General features: G+C 36.4%; 1 protein-coding gene across 1 annotated transcript; it reads left to right on the top strand.

Moving 5' to 3' along the window:
- Nucleotides 1-2,282: 2,282 nt before the first annotated feature.
- dera (deoxyribose-phosphate aldolase (putative)) lies at nucleotides 2,283-17,214 on the top strand. The gene is made up of 9 exons (XM_053508726.1): nucleotides 2,283-2,415; nucleotides 2,910-3,007; nucleotides 3,093-3,240; nucleotides 4,050-4,145; nucleotides 4,257-4,391; nucleotides 5,734-5,862; nucleotides 15,588-15,700; nucleotides 15,799-15,948; nucleotides 16,859-17,214. The coding sequence occupies exons 1-9, from the start codon at nucleotides 2,385-2,387 to the stop codon at nucleotides 16,913-16,915; spliced, it is 957 nt and encodes a 318-aa protein (XP_053364701.1). The 5' UTR covers nucleotides 2,283-2,384; the 3' UTR covers nucleotides 16,916-17,214.
- Nucleotides 17,215-17,970: the final 756 nt, after the last annotated feature.

The following is a 17,970-nucleotide window of genomic DNA, read 5'->3' as shown; positions in this document are numbered from 1 at the left end:
GATATGAAAAACTTTTTCCTCTTCCTTACTATCCTGGGGCAAAAAGGGGTATATGACAGTCTTAAAACTACAACAACAAAAAAAAACAACCACTATTTTGTGATTGTAATGTTTACTTTATACTAATCTATTTTTGTATTATGACTCAAGAGTTTACTAAGAGCATACTGGTTTGCAATAAAACATTATGTGAAACAGTTGGTGTAATTTTCATTTGTATTTGGAGTGAGTCTGATGACTTTGAAGAGGGTTGAATACTTTTACAAGATAAAGTATATACGGTGCCTTGCAAAAGTCTTTACTCCCCTTGACATTTTTCATGTTTTGTTGCCTCACAACCTGGAAATAAAATGAATTGTTAAAAGGTTTGCATCCTTTTATTTACAGAAAATGCCTAAAACTTTAAAGATGCAATTTCAAAATACATATTTATTGTAAACCAAACAACAAATAGGATCACATAAAACTTTAGTGTGCATAACTATTCATCCCCTTAAAGTCAATACTTTGTAGAGCCACGTTGTGCCACAACAATTACAGTTGCGAGTTGCTTTGGATAAGTCTGAGCTTTGCCCATTTCACAAGGCAAAACCGCTTTAGCCCCTTCACGTTGGATGGCTTCCGCTTGTATCCTTGTATTCAGCACCATCCATCTTTCCCCAAGCATGATGCTGCCCTCTTTGCCCATTCTGTGAGTTTTGGTGGACAGCCCTCTCTTGGCAGATTTGTTGTGGTTCCATGTTCTTTCCATTTAAAGATGATGGATTTGATGGTTGTCCAGGGGATCATCAAACATTTGGATATTTCTTTTATAACCCAACCCTGACTTGTACTTCTCAAAAACCATTGTACCTGACTTGTTTGGAGCGCTCCTTGATGTGCTGCCTCTGAGAACTTTCAGAAAAGGTGTGTTTATACTGACAGGTCATGTGACACTTAGATTGCACAAGGGTGGACTTGATTTCACTAATTATGTAACTTCTGAAGGTGGTTGCTTTATAGCAAATAATGTGAATACATATGCACATGCCAATTTTTAGACACACACACACACACATATATATATATATATATATATATATATATATATATATAGTTTTTTTCTCATTTCACTTCAACTTTTTTGTGCATATGTATCACAAAATTTAAATTGAAAGTTTCATTTACAGGTTATAATGAAGCAAACCATGTAAAATCACAAGGGTCGAATACTTTTGCAAGGTACTGTAGCACACAAAAAAGTGTGGTAAAAATGGACTAGCCGGGTAAAAACCTCCAGTCTTTCAAAGGTGAAAGGTAAATTTAATTTATGACTTCTCTTTCTCTCTGTATTCTTAAGCAATATATTTGCTTTGGGTTTGTCCACCGCTTTTGAAAAACAAGCAAATGTGTTAAAATAAATATTTCAAACTTTCAACCTTTCTATATTTTCTTGTTAATGTGTGTTTCTATATGTTGGGCACAAAATTGCAGTCATGACTTTCTGAGCTGGAATTCTTGCATGTGCGGCTCTCCAGATGTTGTCCTTCTGCTAATTCTTCATGGTAGTTTGAGATCACTGTAATTTCCCAACTGCCTTACCATCACACAAACTACATTGAAATATGCCTGCTGACTGCAGTGTGATACATCAAAGTTTCACACAGTAGTATTTTTAATACTTTGATGTTTTTTTGCAAATTAGAACATAAAGAAATTAAAGAAAAGAAGGTACAGTAGCTTGCCTTGGAGTTTTTCACCTCCATGATTTTTTTTAATGGAATTTAACAACACAATTTATTTTGTTTTTTTATCTTAACACCACATTTCTTAAAATGAGATACAGGAACTCCCATGGATCCATTATGCATGGGTGGAAATCATTACTAAAGTCATTATGCCTAGATAATGTCAACCCAAGTCTAATAATTAAATAATGTGCCTAATGGTTGAATAATAAGATAGAAAATTTGGCCAGTAGTTGCTGATAAGGAAAACCAGTGAAACAAAACTTCTATTTTTCCACACAACTGTAAATGAAACACATTTGACCCTCTTACTCTCTGAATATTCTTTATTATTATTAAAAAGTAATAAAAATGTATAATAAAATAAATTTGCTCAGAATAAAACAGAATCCCAAATTATTTAAAAACAAACCCCCCCCTGTTCTCTTTACTACAGTTAAACTGTGTACATTAGCTCTGAAAGGCCGCTCTCTAAACACGTGACTCTTTCCGCCCGTGGAAAGCTATGATGTGATTGGTCCATCGTCTCGTGACGTAATATTATCGACCCGGAAGTAGCTTTTGGTGCGAGCGACCAGTGTACAGTAACAGTTCTTAAAAAAAAAAGGATTTATGAATCATTTCTTGTTGTTTTTTGCGGTTTTATAGTTGTTAATTATGTCCGACAGAAATCCCGGGATGGATCTGGGTGAGTGTTTTAATCAGTCTAAGAGTTTTTCTTCCCTATAATTAAAGTAAATCTGATCTGTCACACGTGACTGTATTATTTTGTAAAGTGATGAATAATAAAGCAGCAATGTTTTGGTGATAAGAGTAATAACAGTATACATTTTAATTTATTATGTATACTCATTATTGGGTGAAGATGATGATGTAGTTTGTATTTTAATAAGTAAACACATGATCTGCAAACCAGATGCACTCTATGACTTTTGCTAAGGTGACTAAACTAATACAAATCATATATCGACTTATTTAATTAATTTTAAATGTCTTAATGTTTTTTTTCAATTCTTCTTCTTTTTTTTTATTTATTTTTTTTACATATATTCTCAACATTAAATACACCCCCAATTTATTTACAGCACATCAGAACGAAGGCAGTACATTGAGATTGGATCAGAAGTGATTGTTGTTATCAGATATTTGCTTAGTAAATCCATATATTTTTCTCTTTAACAGATCTGGAGTGGGTGTCGAAGGTCAGAGTGAACACCCAGGCTGTGCTTAAAAGGGCCCAACAGGTTCAAGGACGCAAGGTGGCCAAGAAAGAGTGGCAGGTAGTTGAATGCTAACAGACTGCATGACCTAAACTAAGCCTGTGCTCATGAGAAGCATGTGACTCTAAATAATCATCCTTTACAGGCGGCCTGGCTTCTGAAGGCTGCGACGTGCATCGACCTGACGACGCTCTCTGGTGACGACACGCCATCTAACGTACACCGACTGTGCATGAAGGCCATGCAGCCAGTCCGCTACGACCTGCTTCAGAGCATGGGCATGCATGACAAAGGTTTATTTTCATGATATTAGTGTTTATACAATATAAATACATTCATTAAAAAAAGAAAGACAGATTCCATGCTAGGTTGCTTAGTGGTTAGCACTGTCACCTTGCACCTCCAAGGTCCTTGGGTCTGTGTGCATGGAGTTTGCATGTTCTCCTTATTACTTGGTGGGTTTCCTTCATGTACTCTGGTATCCTTTCACAGTGCAGAGACGTGCAGAGTAGGCTAATTGGCATTCCCCAAAAAATTATTCATTATTCAGCTATTCATGACAAGGAGCCATATTTTCTTGACTGTCAATCATGTTGTCTGACAAATCAGAAGCAATGTTAAATATGTATGTAATGTTATTTATGTTACAACATAATGTGTAAAAATTTGTATAGACAAACAAATGTAATATAGTGATCAGTTTATTGAGTAAAATGAATGCACTGGAAACTACAGTAATACATGTAATTTTGATGTACATCTTGTTCACAGAGCAGTTTACTGGTAGCAGTTGAAAAACATGTTTAGTGTTGCTTTCTTTATACATTTAGAGATCATTAAAATTTAATTGTGTGTTTCTTTTTTATGTGTGAGACCCCAATCTTTATATGTGCATATGTTTATATGTGCAGTTATACTATTGCTCACAAGAGGGAGACAAAGCACTTGTGAGAAAGGCATCACTGCCTGATCAGCTCCACATTACCACATTACCATTCACTACATCATATTGCAAAAATTATTGGCTCGTCTGCCTTATATATGTGTATACAGTATATGGAGCGTTACCTGAATATACATTTGTGGATATGTGTTGTTGCAGGTATTACAACAGCTGCGGTGTGTGTTTATCCATCTCGTGTGGCTGATGCAGTAAAATCTTTAAAAGCAGCCAACTCCTGCATACCTGTTGCCTCTGGTAAGATCTTAACAATTGAAATTACTCCATAAAGTGCATGTTGTTGTGTTTTATTGCAGCATATAAACCCTCAAAGTGCCCAAATGTAACTTTTGGTCTATTTCAATCTAGTGGCTACTGGGTTTCCTGCTGGTCAGACCCCGCTAAAGACGCGTCTGGAGGAGGTGCGTATGGCTGTAGAAGACGGGGCAACCGAAATTGACATCGTCATCAATCGGACGTTGGCTCTTACTGGACGGTGGGCAGGTGTGTGTTTTTTTTTGTGCGTTAACTTTAATATGCCATCAAGCCCATGTTCTTGTTTACTTTTTGATTTTTATATCTAAAAATAAAATTACCCAAATTTTTAGACTTTTTTTGATAAAATTATAATTATATTATATATTTAGGGATATATATATATATATATATATATATATATATATATATATATATATATATAAGTGATAGGGATGGAAATCTCCACCTGTTGATACGATATTATTACTATAGCTAGGTGCCAATTCAATTTATACTGCTTTTCAATATAAATAGATTTTTATTCAGTATCATTCATCCAGTATTAACATTTTTAGAATTTCTTTCAATTCTAAGCAAACTCACCAAATGATTTACTCCTGCCACACAGGATGCTGAGATTAGAGTGCGCCACCTGTAGGATCATAATAGAACACAAACGTTTCACCACCACAAACGCAAAATTGTATAACTTTAAAAATTATTTAAAAAATTTAATTGGGGTCCGATAGATGACTTGCCACACAAAAGAATTATAATACGAACCTTTTTCCCATTTCTAATATTTTTATTTGATTTTCCACTCATTAAGCAAAAGCTACAGTGTGCTCTCCAGTCGCATGCAAAGCCTTCAAATGTAACATCTATTTAATGTTAAATTTATATATTCTATAATATTATTTAACAATTACTGTCTGTAAACATTTTTATGTTCTAATAAATTACCCAGATAAAAGACAAGTTTTAAATTACTTATGTATAAAATAAACCAAGCAAAGTTTCTAAAACAAAATGTGTTTGCTGCTTATAATTCATCCAACTTTGCTGCAGTGAGCCAAAACCTGTAGTTAGCATTATCTTTAAGATAGCAGGTTAGCATACACTATTCAAGCCAGTTGGCCCTGACACTGTATTTATTAGTTATACATGAACTAGCAAGCATACCTTACACAGAGGAGATTAAGTTCAGCAAGGTAGTTAATCAGAGCAGCATCATAGCAAAACTGCTAGTTCTGTACACACGTTTGTCTCTGATCTACCACGATGTAAAGGTCGGCTTTGGTATAGCCACAGTACTAAACTTTTGAATGTTATTAGGTGGTAATAGATTAAAAAAAATAATAATAATAATAAATTGGCCTGGTGTGTACACGCGTAGGGGGGCATTGTTGGTATGGAAACCCATCATGCCTATACTATTATAAGGGAGACACTGTTGTCGTATGTTTAACTACAGTGTAATGTGATTAAATAACTTTGCTGGTGGTTGAATATACTTCTCTGCTTGGCAACTACAAAAATTTAGGAAAATGAAAACTAAATGCATAAAAAAAAAAAAAATCTTCCCCAGAGTTATATGATGAGATCCGGCAGTTCCGAGAGGCATGTGGTGATGCACACATGAAGACCATCTTGGCCGTAGGAGAGCTGGGGACTTTCACTAACGTCTACAAAGCCAGTCTTGTGTCAATGATGGCAGGTAAAGACCTAATCATTCTACATAAAAGTGACAAAAACGCTGTCTCTGAATAGTTTCTGTACCTGTAACGTGTCTTTCATTTAGATCTATAATTGAATGATTTAAGCTACAAATTTGTGCCTTTTTAACTTAATTTATAGTAAAGCTTTGCAAATGCATGTCAGGTATTTCAAGGTAAAAGATGCATAGAAAAGGTAAAAAAAAAAGGCCTCAGCAACAATAAAACATAAAGATTAGTCCAGATCCTTTTTCAAAGTGTGTAATACTTTCCCTTATGAAACGCTGCATACTGTACCTTGTGAAGGGGCTCAATAATTAGGTTTACAGTTTGGTTGTGTATTTTAAAAGTATAACAAACACAACACGTGGCGCTTCACCACTGGATATTTATCTCAAAGCAGAGGAATAAAAAAAGGCCTAAAGTTGATATTTGAGGGTCTGAAGAGTCTAGCATTGAGCCATGCATACCAGTTCATACCAGATCTCTTCATCAGCGGCGTCTCCTAGATCTGAGCACTGTTAATGCCAGTTTTCTATCAAGCATCTTACAATACAACTAAGAGTCAACAAAACCTTGGCCATGTGTTGAAAGTGTTGTAGACTCAGAAGATCAGTGTACGCTTTCACCAAACAGTGCAAAGACCATTGACCTTGGTGCTATGACTAGACTTTCCAACATGGTAAATTCTGCCTGTGGGCGGGTTTCATTCCGGGAGCACATTAATAAGTCGGATTTGTTCTTAAATCCAACAAAGTGAGTCTTGTACGTCAAAAAATTTTACGAAAATACAATGTAAAGCCTACCAATCCACTTGACTAAATCTCTGTCCTCTTTCCCCACACTGCCATCATGTGACTAAAAACCGTAACAGGGCCTAAGGAAATTAATCTCACGTGTCAAATGTAACAGTGTTGTCTCTGCACATTTAAATAACGAGGGGAATCCCAGACAACGTTTTGTTCAGAGCTGTTTTCCAATGTATAGGACTGTGAACTGTGTTTTATTGAGGATTTTATGAAATTAGGATTAATTAAAAAAAAGAATATTTCCATCTGGGGCCTTACAGTGTTTATTTTTAATACAATACACATGATTTGTTCTCATCAACAAATGTTTGTAGATCCGCGGTCTTTTCATAACTGCAGAAATTTGTAACTCAAATGTAACTGTATAGGATTTTAGTTTTTTTTTTTTTATAATGGCTTTTTTTTCCTTCTTTTGGGAGAGTTACAGTTTTCTGCATCAGGATACCTAGTTTTGCCCTGATTGATACTTTTTCCAAAACTTTGTTCCAGTCTTGTTTTGAGTCTTCATGAAACTGTCTGTCTAGGTATGTTCATTTACAACGTCTGAAGCCTCTGGAGCCTGCATTAATATTTCAATGTGCTATAATGTGTCATGTTCATTACACACTGATGGACTCCATTTCTGTAATTATGTGACCTCTGATGGCAGCTGGTTATACCAAAACTAATTGAGAGTTTTTACAGGAACAAGCATAAATACTTTTGGATTTTTTTAAATTTATTTTATTTAAACAAAATTCTTAATTAAAAATTAGGAAGGAAATGTGTCTTAAAGTTGTAAACAACTAAGCAGGAGATAAATCCAGGGATAAATATCAACCATGAAGATGACGGATAATTACATTAAATCGGCCTTTTCCATATTTCCATAATATGAGCCAAAAGACATGCAGAAGTTGTGTATACAGATTATGTTGATAATGTTTGTTAATGTTGAACTGTTTCGTAACTATTCTGTGTAGACGTTTCACAGATGATCTTGAACTGAAATAGATTCAACCTTAGAAAATGTGAAAATTTCAAGGAGGTGAAAACTTATGCAAGGCTCTGTGTACTGTAATGAGGTACACTGCCCACTGCAGGGTGCTGTTGGTTAGCTGCTGCTTACCTTCCTTTTCTCCAGATGGCCAATCATAATGTCCAATATACCGTACGCACACACAGAGCGAGCCAGTGACTGTGTGCTTAAATAGCCATCGCCCGTTAAGCCGATTACTGTACCCAATTGTCAGTGGTGCTGATAGGGATCATTATTAAAATGCATTGCTTTTGTCGCAGTGCTCACTCCTTAATCTCTCCTTGTTCCTATGAATTGCGTATGAGGTTTCTGAAATTGAATGATAATTTCGCCTATTAATCTGCGAACGGCGAGGCTATTTTACTCCCTCGCTCGCCGGCATTGTACCCCCGCACCGCTGCAAATGAATAGAGCTTCATTACTGTCGGCTCCGTTTAATAACCGTTATCCATTATGGTGTAATTAAGACTCCCCCGAACGAATCTCAAGGATTACGCCAGTCTGATAGAAAAGGGGGGGAAAGAGAGAGAGAGAGAGAGAGAGAGAGAGAAAGAAAGAAAGAAAGAGTGTAGAGAGTGAAAAGGAAGTAAAGAGAGGAAGGAAGAGGAAAACAGAGTTGAAAAACACATAGCGCGTATCCCTAATGAACTGAAAAATATTCATCTTGTCCTGTTTGGTAATGAACAGTCATTAGACATACGGCAGGGCAGAAGGGTGGGGGGTTCAAAACCGGTTCACAGTTTGTGGTTCATCTATTAAAATCGTCATTTTATCTTCTATTTTTATCAGATCACTGATAAACCATAATAGGCTGAGAAGGAGAGGAAGGGGGAAAAAATGAGTGTTCTTATTGATGAACATGCTCACGCCCTGTGCACTGTGCCGACGGGAGCATATGTTCTTGTCTGGCCCGGCGTGCTTTCAGGACTAATGTCCTGTCTGGGTGCAGAACCAGACGGCCCTATAAAATGCCGAAATAGAACAAGTTCTAAAACTGTGCATCCTCACTTCAGGTTTTTCTATTTCTGTAGCTCATTCGAGCCTGCCGCAAGATCCTTGAAGTAGCCTTCGCTCCTTTTTACTGCACGGTGATGAACCCAATAGCCACAAGAGAGGAACTAGGATCCCAGACCATATGGTCAGAGAAAATTTAAATTTTAGCTCATGGGCTTCTCATTACTGCAGAATGAACCAACTATGATGTTCATCCAGACCAATAAAGCTTGTTTGTGCAATAGTTATCATTGAATTTTATGTCGTAAAAAGAAATAACTGAGGAATAAACAAACTGGTTCGGATTAATAACTTTATAGACAACAGGAACCAGGCCGTGATCATTCTTTTGAAAATGACTTCTTGAGAAAGCCTCGATTTGTAACATATACATTACAGCACAATAAAATTCTTTCTTCACATATCCCAGCTTGTTAGGAGGCTGTTGTCAGAGCGCAGGGTCAGCCATGATACAGAGCCCCTGGAGCAGAGCGGGTTAAGGGCCTTGCTCAAGGGTCTAACAGTGTTGTCTTGAACCCCTGACCTTCTAATCAATAACCCAGAGCCTTAACCACTAAGCCTGCACTGCCGCATACAAGTGTACTCAACAGCGCGCTGAATAAATTCTTAGTTAAATACTGGGAATAAAATGTGTTCCTATATAAAAAGTTCTTATAGCAATTTGTAACAAGGAGCAGGAGATAATTCTAGGAGTAAATCTTAAGCATGAACAATGACACTATAAATACAGAATAATATCAGATCAATCTACCATAATACAATCCAACTTGTGAAGTATCTATGAATCATATTTAATTTAATAATATTAATATTACCAATAATAATATATATATCACAGCATTTAAAAAGACACAATAGCTACATTAATAATCTATGAAAGGCAATAATGCTGCTGCTAGTTGGGGGGAAGACAGGCAGGGAACAGAGGCTTATTTACAATGCTTTATACATGAGAAGCGTTTTACAGTACATGAGATGAAATGAACAGAGGAAGCAAATGACCACATGCTGCATCCTAAATGATTCTTTCAGTAATACGATTGTTGCATCATATTTGTTTACTGGTTAAATCTTTGATTAAATAACAGGATAACTGCATGTTCATGGCCTGCTATGTCTTGAGCTCTGCATCATCAATCAATTGCAGTATTTCTTTCAGTGCACAGATAAGTGCATGGGTGCATATAGAGCCTATAAAGGGTATGAACTGAGCGGCCCAGCTGAGAACATATACTGTACACTGCAAGTCAAACATTTTCGACACATCTTTTAATTTCATGGTCTTTCCTGATTTTTATTTCTTTCTGCATTGTAAAGCAATGCTAAAGGCATCCAAAATATGCAATAATCTCCTCTGAACAATTGTTATTGAGATGTATCTGCTACTTATGCTCTGTAAATCCTTCATAAGGGCTCTAATCTGAGGTTCTGTTTGTTAATTGGTGATTTCCGAGGCTGGTAACTCTAAATGAACTTCTTTTTTGCAGCAGATAGAAGTTTGGGTCTTGCTTTTCTGGGATGGTTTTTCATGAGAGCCAGTTTCATCATGGTGCTCGATGGGTTTTGCAAATGCACTTGACAAATTGTTTAATTCAATATTTTGGAAAAAATAAGTATTATTTTAGAAAAACTTGTGCCCAAATTTTTAATTGGTATTGCATGTATAGTGGTCACTCTTCTTAACACTGCTGTAATGATAAAATGGTGTCAATATCAAGTTATGTGAAGTCATAAATATATATGACTTTTCATTAATAAAATTGCAACCTAGGTTTTCGAAGAGATTTTTAATTAGAGACTGCCTGTCAGTGCTTATGCTTTTATCATTAATTTATGACTACGGCCATGAGGCCAGGTAAAACAACCAATATGAGATGCTAGATGTTCTAGCAAAGGACAACATGCACACCTACATTATTACCTAAGGGCAAATAATTCTCAACTCTCATGTTTTTGTGAGGTGTGAAAAACAAGAGACCTTAGAAAAATCTTAGAGGACCATTTGGAGAACATGCACAGAAACTCCACATGAACGGTACCATGAGTTGTCAGTGTCCATCACACTGCCCTTTAATCCAGACTGCATGTTTTAATCAAAGAATATCACACCAGATGAAGTTCTGCACATGATGATTGATATTCACCACGAAAGCTTAACCTCGAGTTAGATATTGCTTTTATATAGCAGTTCTACAAACATCATTTATAACCAAAAAATTCTTACCTGTATTATTTGGCCAACAGGTGGGGAGAGTAAACTATGGAGGTGATGGACACTTCTGTAAATATCTTTATATTTCCACTTATTCTGGGTTAGAATATCAGCTACATTAACGTTTGGGCTCCAGGGTTGAATCCTAAATGGCGTTAATGGAAAGCTAGTGTGCTAGGGTGTTCCACAGGCCAAGTAGTGCCCTTGATCAAGAGTTCGAGAGGGATTTGAGATTCAGCCTTGCACTAGTAGCACACCTTTGGCATAAATAAGACAATACGGACTAGGGCTGCACGATACATCGTTTCAGCATTGTCATCGCGATGTACGCATGCGCGGTAGTCACATTGCGGCAGTCACAATGCAGGGCAAAATAAAAAAAATTGTGTGTGTCTGATTTAAAAATTTACTTTCTATATTTCTAAACTTTCTATTCACGGATCTATATTTGTCTAATAGAAAATTATTAACTCATATTTAAGGGTTCTTTAAAAAATACAAAGCACACGTTGTTCGTCATGCATAAAGTCCCTGCGTGGGCATGGCAAAATGAGCGCGGGACGGGAGAAAAGCGCCGAAATGGGAGATTTGGTCGCAAAAAGAAACGCAACGTCGGTCGGTCATATGGAAGTATTTTGGATACAAAAAGGATGATGCTGACCAAAAACATTACTTTGTCGGGAGTGCCTGGCAGTTGTTGCCACAACCCTAAACACTACAAATTTGTTTGACCATTTAAGTCAAACATCAAGTCCCCATCAGAGAGGGTTTTCAGTGCAAGCGGCAACATAATCACATGTCAGCGTTCAAGTCTCAAGCCTGCAATGGTGGATAGACTGGTGTTCTTAGCTAAAAACCTCTAAGCTTCAATGAGTAAGTTAATGCATACAGAAGCACCAAATTAGTGTATTTAAATATTTATATTTACTTTATGCTACAGGTCTGAGAAAAAAAAACAAATTCTTTTATAGGGTTGTTGAAAAGTTTAATTTAATATTTTTTGTTAGCTGATGACCAACACTTGTTTTACTTTGGCTAAACAAAGTATGCAAAAAAAAATATATATATAATAATAATCTTCTGACATATAATTTTATTTACTGTAAAATAATTATTGTTAACAACACTTGTTATTGTCATTACAACAAGTTTAGCTTATTACAATTTATTTACCACTCAGTTTTTTTTCTAATTTTGTGACAAAATATATTAACTAATCTGTTTTCAAAAAAGAAGTAGTTGAATAAAATGTTAAATTACTTATTTTGTCACTCATGTTAATTCCTTAATGTGAACGAGTTCCCTTTCATCAGGATAAAAGCTACATTCATTATTAATTTCATAACATATTAGAGCCTTGTTTTTTGACAGTGAATAAGGTGAGTCAAAACGTTTATGAAACAACCCAAAATAAGCTTAAAAAATTATTTTATTTCATGGTTTTGATTATTTACTCTTTGAAAATGCTTACAAAATTATTCCAATTATTCTTAAATTATTATTTGATTTTTAAGCAGTTCAAAACACGTGATGAACATAAATAAATTTGTACACATCGCAATATATATCGCAGAAAAAAAATATATCGCATATATAATTATATATAATTATATATATATAATATAAAAATATATATATAATTTTTTTCCAATATCGTGCAGCCCTAATACGGACAGTACAGTGGCAACTCAGAACGTCAGAGAAGTATTATTAAGGGGATGTTGTTGTTTAAGAGGACATAACATTATCAGTTGTGTGTTTTATGCTGGAAGTGTTTCTGTGACTGGTTTTAAACATGAGTTTTGCCTGGTTGCTGCTCTCTCCCCAATCCTGTGGAACTCAGTCCTACTTTCACCCATGACCAACAGTTGATGTGGACATCCTAATGCTGTTACCATCTATAATCACCACTCATGGAATGCCTCTATTATATCACTGCACTGTTGAATTCCCTACTATAACCAGTCAGACTGCATTGATAAATCTTTTTTGAAAGTAGTGCTAATTTTTATTATAGCACTATTATTGTACTGTTTTAATAACAGGGACTTGTTTTGTGGATGTTCTACATATTCTAAGACTAATAAGAAACATTACAAAAAAAAATTTTTACAGTAAAAAATTTTTTTACAAATAAAAACATAATTGTTGATCTAGTGGTGCTTTCTGTAAGTTGTTTATTATAAGTTGTTTACCATTTTTTAAGGAGTCTGCAGTGTCAGAACTTTGTAACAGTGTTCCGTCACTGGAGACTCCTCAATGCTACAGTAGGTGTTTTCATGGTAACGCCACAAGGCTGTGCGTTTTTGTTTGTCTCATTACCTTTACATTACAGTAAGCTGTATAGGGAACTTTCTGTTTGATGAAATGTGAATGCTTTGGGTCATACCACAGTCATTTTTTTCAACTCCTAACTCACTATAATGTCTCAAGATTCAATATATTTATTCTTATATGCACAGTAAAAACACAACAGTTGCACCATGCAATGAAATTCTTACTTTGCCAGTCTCCCAAGACAACTATAAGAGCTACAGTATAAAAAAATAAATAAAAGCCTAACAATAAATATAAATATGCATCTGTATAAAAAAAGAAAGAAAGAAAGTGTATGTTAAGTGGATTGTAAAATTTAAATCTGTTTTGTTTTAGAGTGATGGGATGAGGGAAGAGTTTAACTGAGTTATTTAAGAAGCTGATGGCTTGGGGATGTTGTTCTTGATTTCACATTCCTGTATCATCTCCCTGATTGGTAGAAGAATATAGAGGATGTTCTGGGGATGTGTACTGTCCCTGATGATGTTTTGACTCTAGTATTGCAAACGATCCTGAATGATGGGTAGAACCCCCCCCCCCCAGAAATTAAGTGTGCTGTTTTGAGTACGCACTGGAGAAATTTGTTTAGCCTTCATAACACACTGTGAAGTTCTCCTATTTAAAAAGATGAGAGAGGCCTGTAATTTTCATAGGTAGACCTCAACTATGAGAGACAAAATAAGAAAAAAAAATCCAGAAAATCACATTGTAGGATTTTTAAAGAATTTATTTGCAAATTTTGGTGGAAAATAAGTATTAGGTCACCTACAAACAAGCAAGATTTCTGGCTCTCACAGACCTGTAACTTCTTCCTTAAGAGGCTCCTCTGTCCTCCACTCGTTACCTGTATTAATGGCATCTGTTATCAGTATAAAAAACCACCTGTCCACAACCTCAAACAGTCACACTCCAAACTCCACTATGGCCAAGACCAAAGAGCTGTCAAAGGACACCAGAAACAAAACTGTAGTAGACCTGTACCAGGCTGGAAAGACAATCTGCAATAGGTTATCAGCTTGGTGTGAAGAAATTAACTGTAGGAGCAATTATTAGAAAATGGAAGATATACAAGACCACTGATAATCTCCCTCGATCTGGTGCTCCACGCAAGATCTGAATGACCTGCAGAGAGCTAGGACCAAAGTAGTGTAACAAGGGCTACCATCAAATCCTGCAGTGCCAGACGTGTCTCCCTGCTTAAGCCAGTACATGTCCAGGCCCATCGGAACTTTTGCTAGAGAGCATTTGGATGATCCAGATCCAGAGGATTGGGAGAATGTCATATGGTCAGATAAAACCAAAATAGAACTTCGTGTTTGGAGGAAAAAGAATGCTGAGTTGCAACCAAAAAACAAAATATCTACTGTGAAGCATGGGGGTGGAAACATCATGCTTTGGGGCTGTTTTTCTGCAAAGGAACCAGGACGAATGATCTGTATAAAGAAAAAAATGAATGGGGCCATGTATCATGAGATTTTGAGTAAAAACCTCCTTCCATCAGCAAGGGCATTGAAAATGAAACGTGGCTGGGTCTTTCAGCATGACAATGATCCCAAACAAAAAAAGTTGACTTTGACTTTGAAATACCAGCAACGGTGTGTAAAAACCTTGTGGAGACGTTCAGAAAACGTTTGACCTCCGTTATTGCCTACAAAAGGTATATAACAAAGTATTGAGATGAAATTTTGTTATTGACCAAATACTTATTTTCCACCATAATTTGCAAATAAACTCTTTAAAAATCATACAATGTGATTTTCTGGATTTTTTTTCTTATTATTATTTTGTCTAGTTGAGGTCTATCTATGAAAATGACAGGCCTCTCATCTTTTTAAATGAGAGAACTTGCACAATTGGTGGCCGACTAAATACTTTTTGCCCCACTTTATAGTGGTGTGTTCAGATCCTTCCTCCTTCAAGGATCTATAATCATCATCTCCTTGGTCTTGTCTACATATAGGGAGAGATTATATATATAGCCCTAGACCACCAGCTCTGCCACCTTTTTCCTGTATGTTGTCTCATGTTCCCCAGTGATCAGTCCCATGACTCTCAACAACAAGCTCCAGTTATGAGCACTCTTATGTATCAGAAATGTTGATCAGTACGTGTAGAGCCATACTTCATCTGATCTCAGAATTATTGATGAGTTATTACATATTTCCTACACTGAGAGGTGGGATAAATGCTACCTCTGGGATGATACACATGTCATTCTGGGTAAAAAGAACCTTATGTGGATGTTGTATTCTAAATTGCTCCAGGATATACTGTATATAAATGTGTGTGCGTGTGTACTAATACAAAGTTGCACTGGCAGGATACAAGCCTCACTCAGGTCTTCTCATTGTTCACTAGGATCTGACTTCATTAAAACTTCTACTGGCAAAGAATCTGTTAATGCCACCTACCCAGTTGCCATTGTGATGGTGCGGGCTATTCGAGACTACTATCTGAAGACTGGTCACAAGGTAGAGTCAATGTGCCATGGATATCCAAAGTATTTCACCTGTACTAGAAAGCCGAAAGAACAAGATTGATCATTACCCATGCGGTGTGTGTGGTGCAGGTTGGGTTTAAGCCAGCGGGGGGTATTCGCACAGCGGAGGAGGCCCTGGTGTGGCTGGTACTGATGAAAGTCGAGCTGGGTGACCAGTGGCTCACTCCTCACCTGTTCCGCCTGGGAGCCAGCAGTCTGCTCGGAGACATCGAACGGCAGGTAGATATTCCAATATACATTAATTACAGTAGCTCATAAACTCCTGTTTAGCAGGTTGATAATCAGTGACCATTACTATTTAGAGCAGCAGTCTGCTAACTTTTGTGTGACTCATATTTAATACAGAATGATTATATAGATACAAATATAGAGTTTACTTGAATGGTACTTCCAGTGATTTTTTTTTTTTTTCTTTCTTCTGGTTACATGGGAGCTTTAAGCCACATCTACATGCTTTAAATACATAGCTATTATCACTATAAATGTAAAAAGAAGTCATGCTGTTTAATATGGGAAAAAGTATGTCTGTGTGAACTTTTCTGCCTGATGTTTTTCTCCATTTTCCAGCCACTGTAATTTTTCATAAATTGCTCATAAATGCACTGTTTGCTGTCTTTTTCTTCTGACTTCAACAGCGCTGACTGTTTCTAGAAGTTTGTATGCCTCTTTGTGAATTGTGTCACTCAGTGGTGCACATAAAAGATGACATAAATTAGTTTCAGAAGTTTGCAAAAACCGAAGAGGGAAAGTCAGGTGCTTTTTTAGGTATGAAAACATGAGGTTATTCGATTTCTGTTGGTGTCGCAGCTACTAAAAAAAAAACAAAAAAACATTGAAGGTGGTGTGTGAGAAACGGTCCTCCACAGCCATAGACACTGTATATGCAAATCCAGTAATGTTTGCATAATACATAATATTGTGTGCTTTTATATCTCAAAGTTTGAGTACAACAGTGCTGTCTTTATGATTTGCTCACCTGAAATTGTGACTTTTTGTCAGATGTCAGTAAACCTAGGTAGTTGGTTTGAACAGTTGTTTAGAGATTTTTGATCAGATCACTAAATTGCTCAATTTCTATTTAGATTTAAAAACAACTCCTCTAACCAAGGCATTTTTTTGCACTCCACAGATTTATCATTACGTAACGGGACGCTATCCAGCTTATCATGAGCTGCCTATGGCCTGATTTCCTCAGATCCTGTCCATGTGACCAATGATGGTCAGGACCTGTTCTGATCAGCCCATCACACCACAAAGAAAAGCCTCAGTTGAAGTCCTTGGGAAAACGGCTACCTGCTGACAAACATTAAGTGTGAATTTTACAGATATGAAGATAATGACCTCCCACTGTCCTGGCCTGAATTTTGTAAATGAATCATTTCATTCAAGACTCGTTTCAAAATTGTATTTAATGGTCATTGATCATAATGATAACTTTATCAGAAGAAAAAAAGATTATTTAATAAAGACCACAATGTATTTCAATTTCAATCTTCTTTCAGTCGATCAGATTTCACTTTCTTTCCTCTTCAACTGCACACCACTCTTCTGTTTCAAATGTTCAATCCCGCTGATAGCTAACCTCCTTGAGCATCGCTCATTCTGCTCTCAGGGTCGCAGCATCACTCGCAAAGGGATATATTATTTGACTTCAACTGAGCTGATTTCATTAACTCCGCGCAGATCGTGTGAAGTGTGTGTTGGGGATTAATTAAGAGGGTTAAGTGAGTTTAAATGATCGGATCGAGCCGCGCACCAATTTGGGCTTCATTTGAAGACGAAGGAACGAACTTTCTTCTCTTCGCTCTTTCTTCTTTAATTAAGAGATCTCGGGCCGTGCCCTTGACTGGAACAGAGGATAAATGAGTGAATTAATTGTGGAATGGAGAATGAGCTGGGAGATGGGTTGAAGCGAGGTAAAACTTCAGGAGATGGAAGTATATTCAGGCCGGCATGACCCCAGAAAGGAGGAGAACATATTAAGGTTTGAATGTGCATACATACTGTACATGTGAGGCATCAAAAATGTCTCTGAGGTTGTTTCTGTAAGCAAAGAGCAGTTAATATGATTAAACGTTGACGGTGAATAGATAACAGCTTGGAGGACATGAAAATGTAGTATGAGAGGTGTTTGGTTAAACAAAAAGAATTATAATACTTTGTATTAAGCATTATAAGTATTATAAACACATTTGCAGTAGAAGGCTTATTTATTTCTTTATTTCTTTATTTATTCATTTA

This window comes from Clarias gariepinus, chromosome 12 (assembly GCF_024256425.1).
Source record: "Clarias gariepinus isolate MV-2021 ecotype Netherlands chromosome 12, CGAR_prim_01v2, whole genome shotgun sequence".
NCBI lineage: Eukaryota > Metazoa > Chordata > Actinopteri > Siluriformes > Clariidae > Clarias > Clarias gariepinus.
The sequence above is the reverse complement of the archived record's forward strand: the minus strand, read 5'-3'. Positions and strand labels throughout refer to the sequence as shown.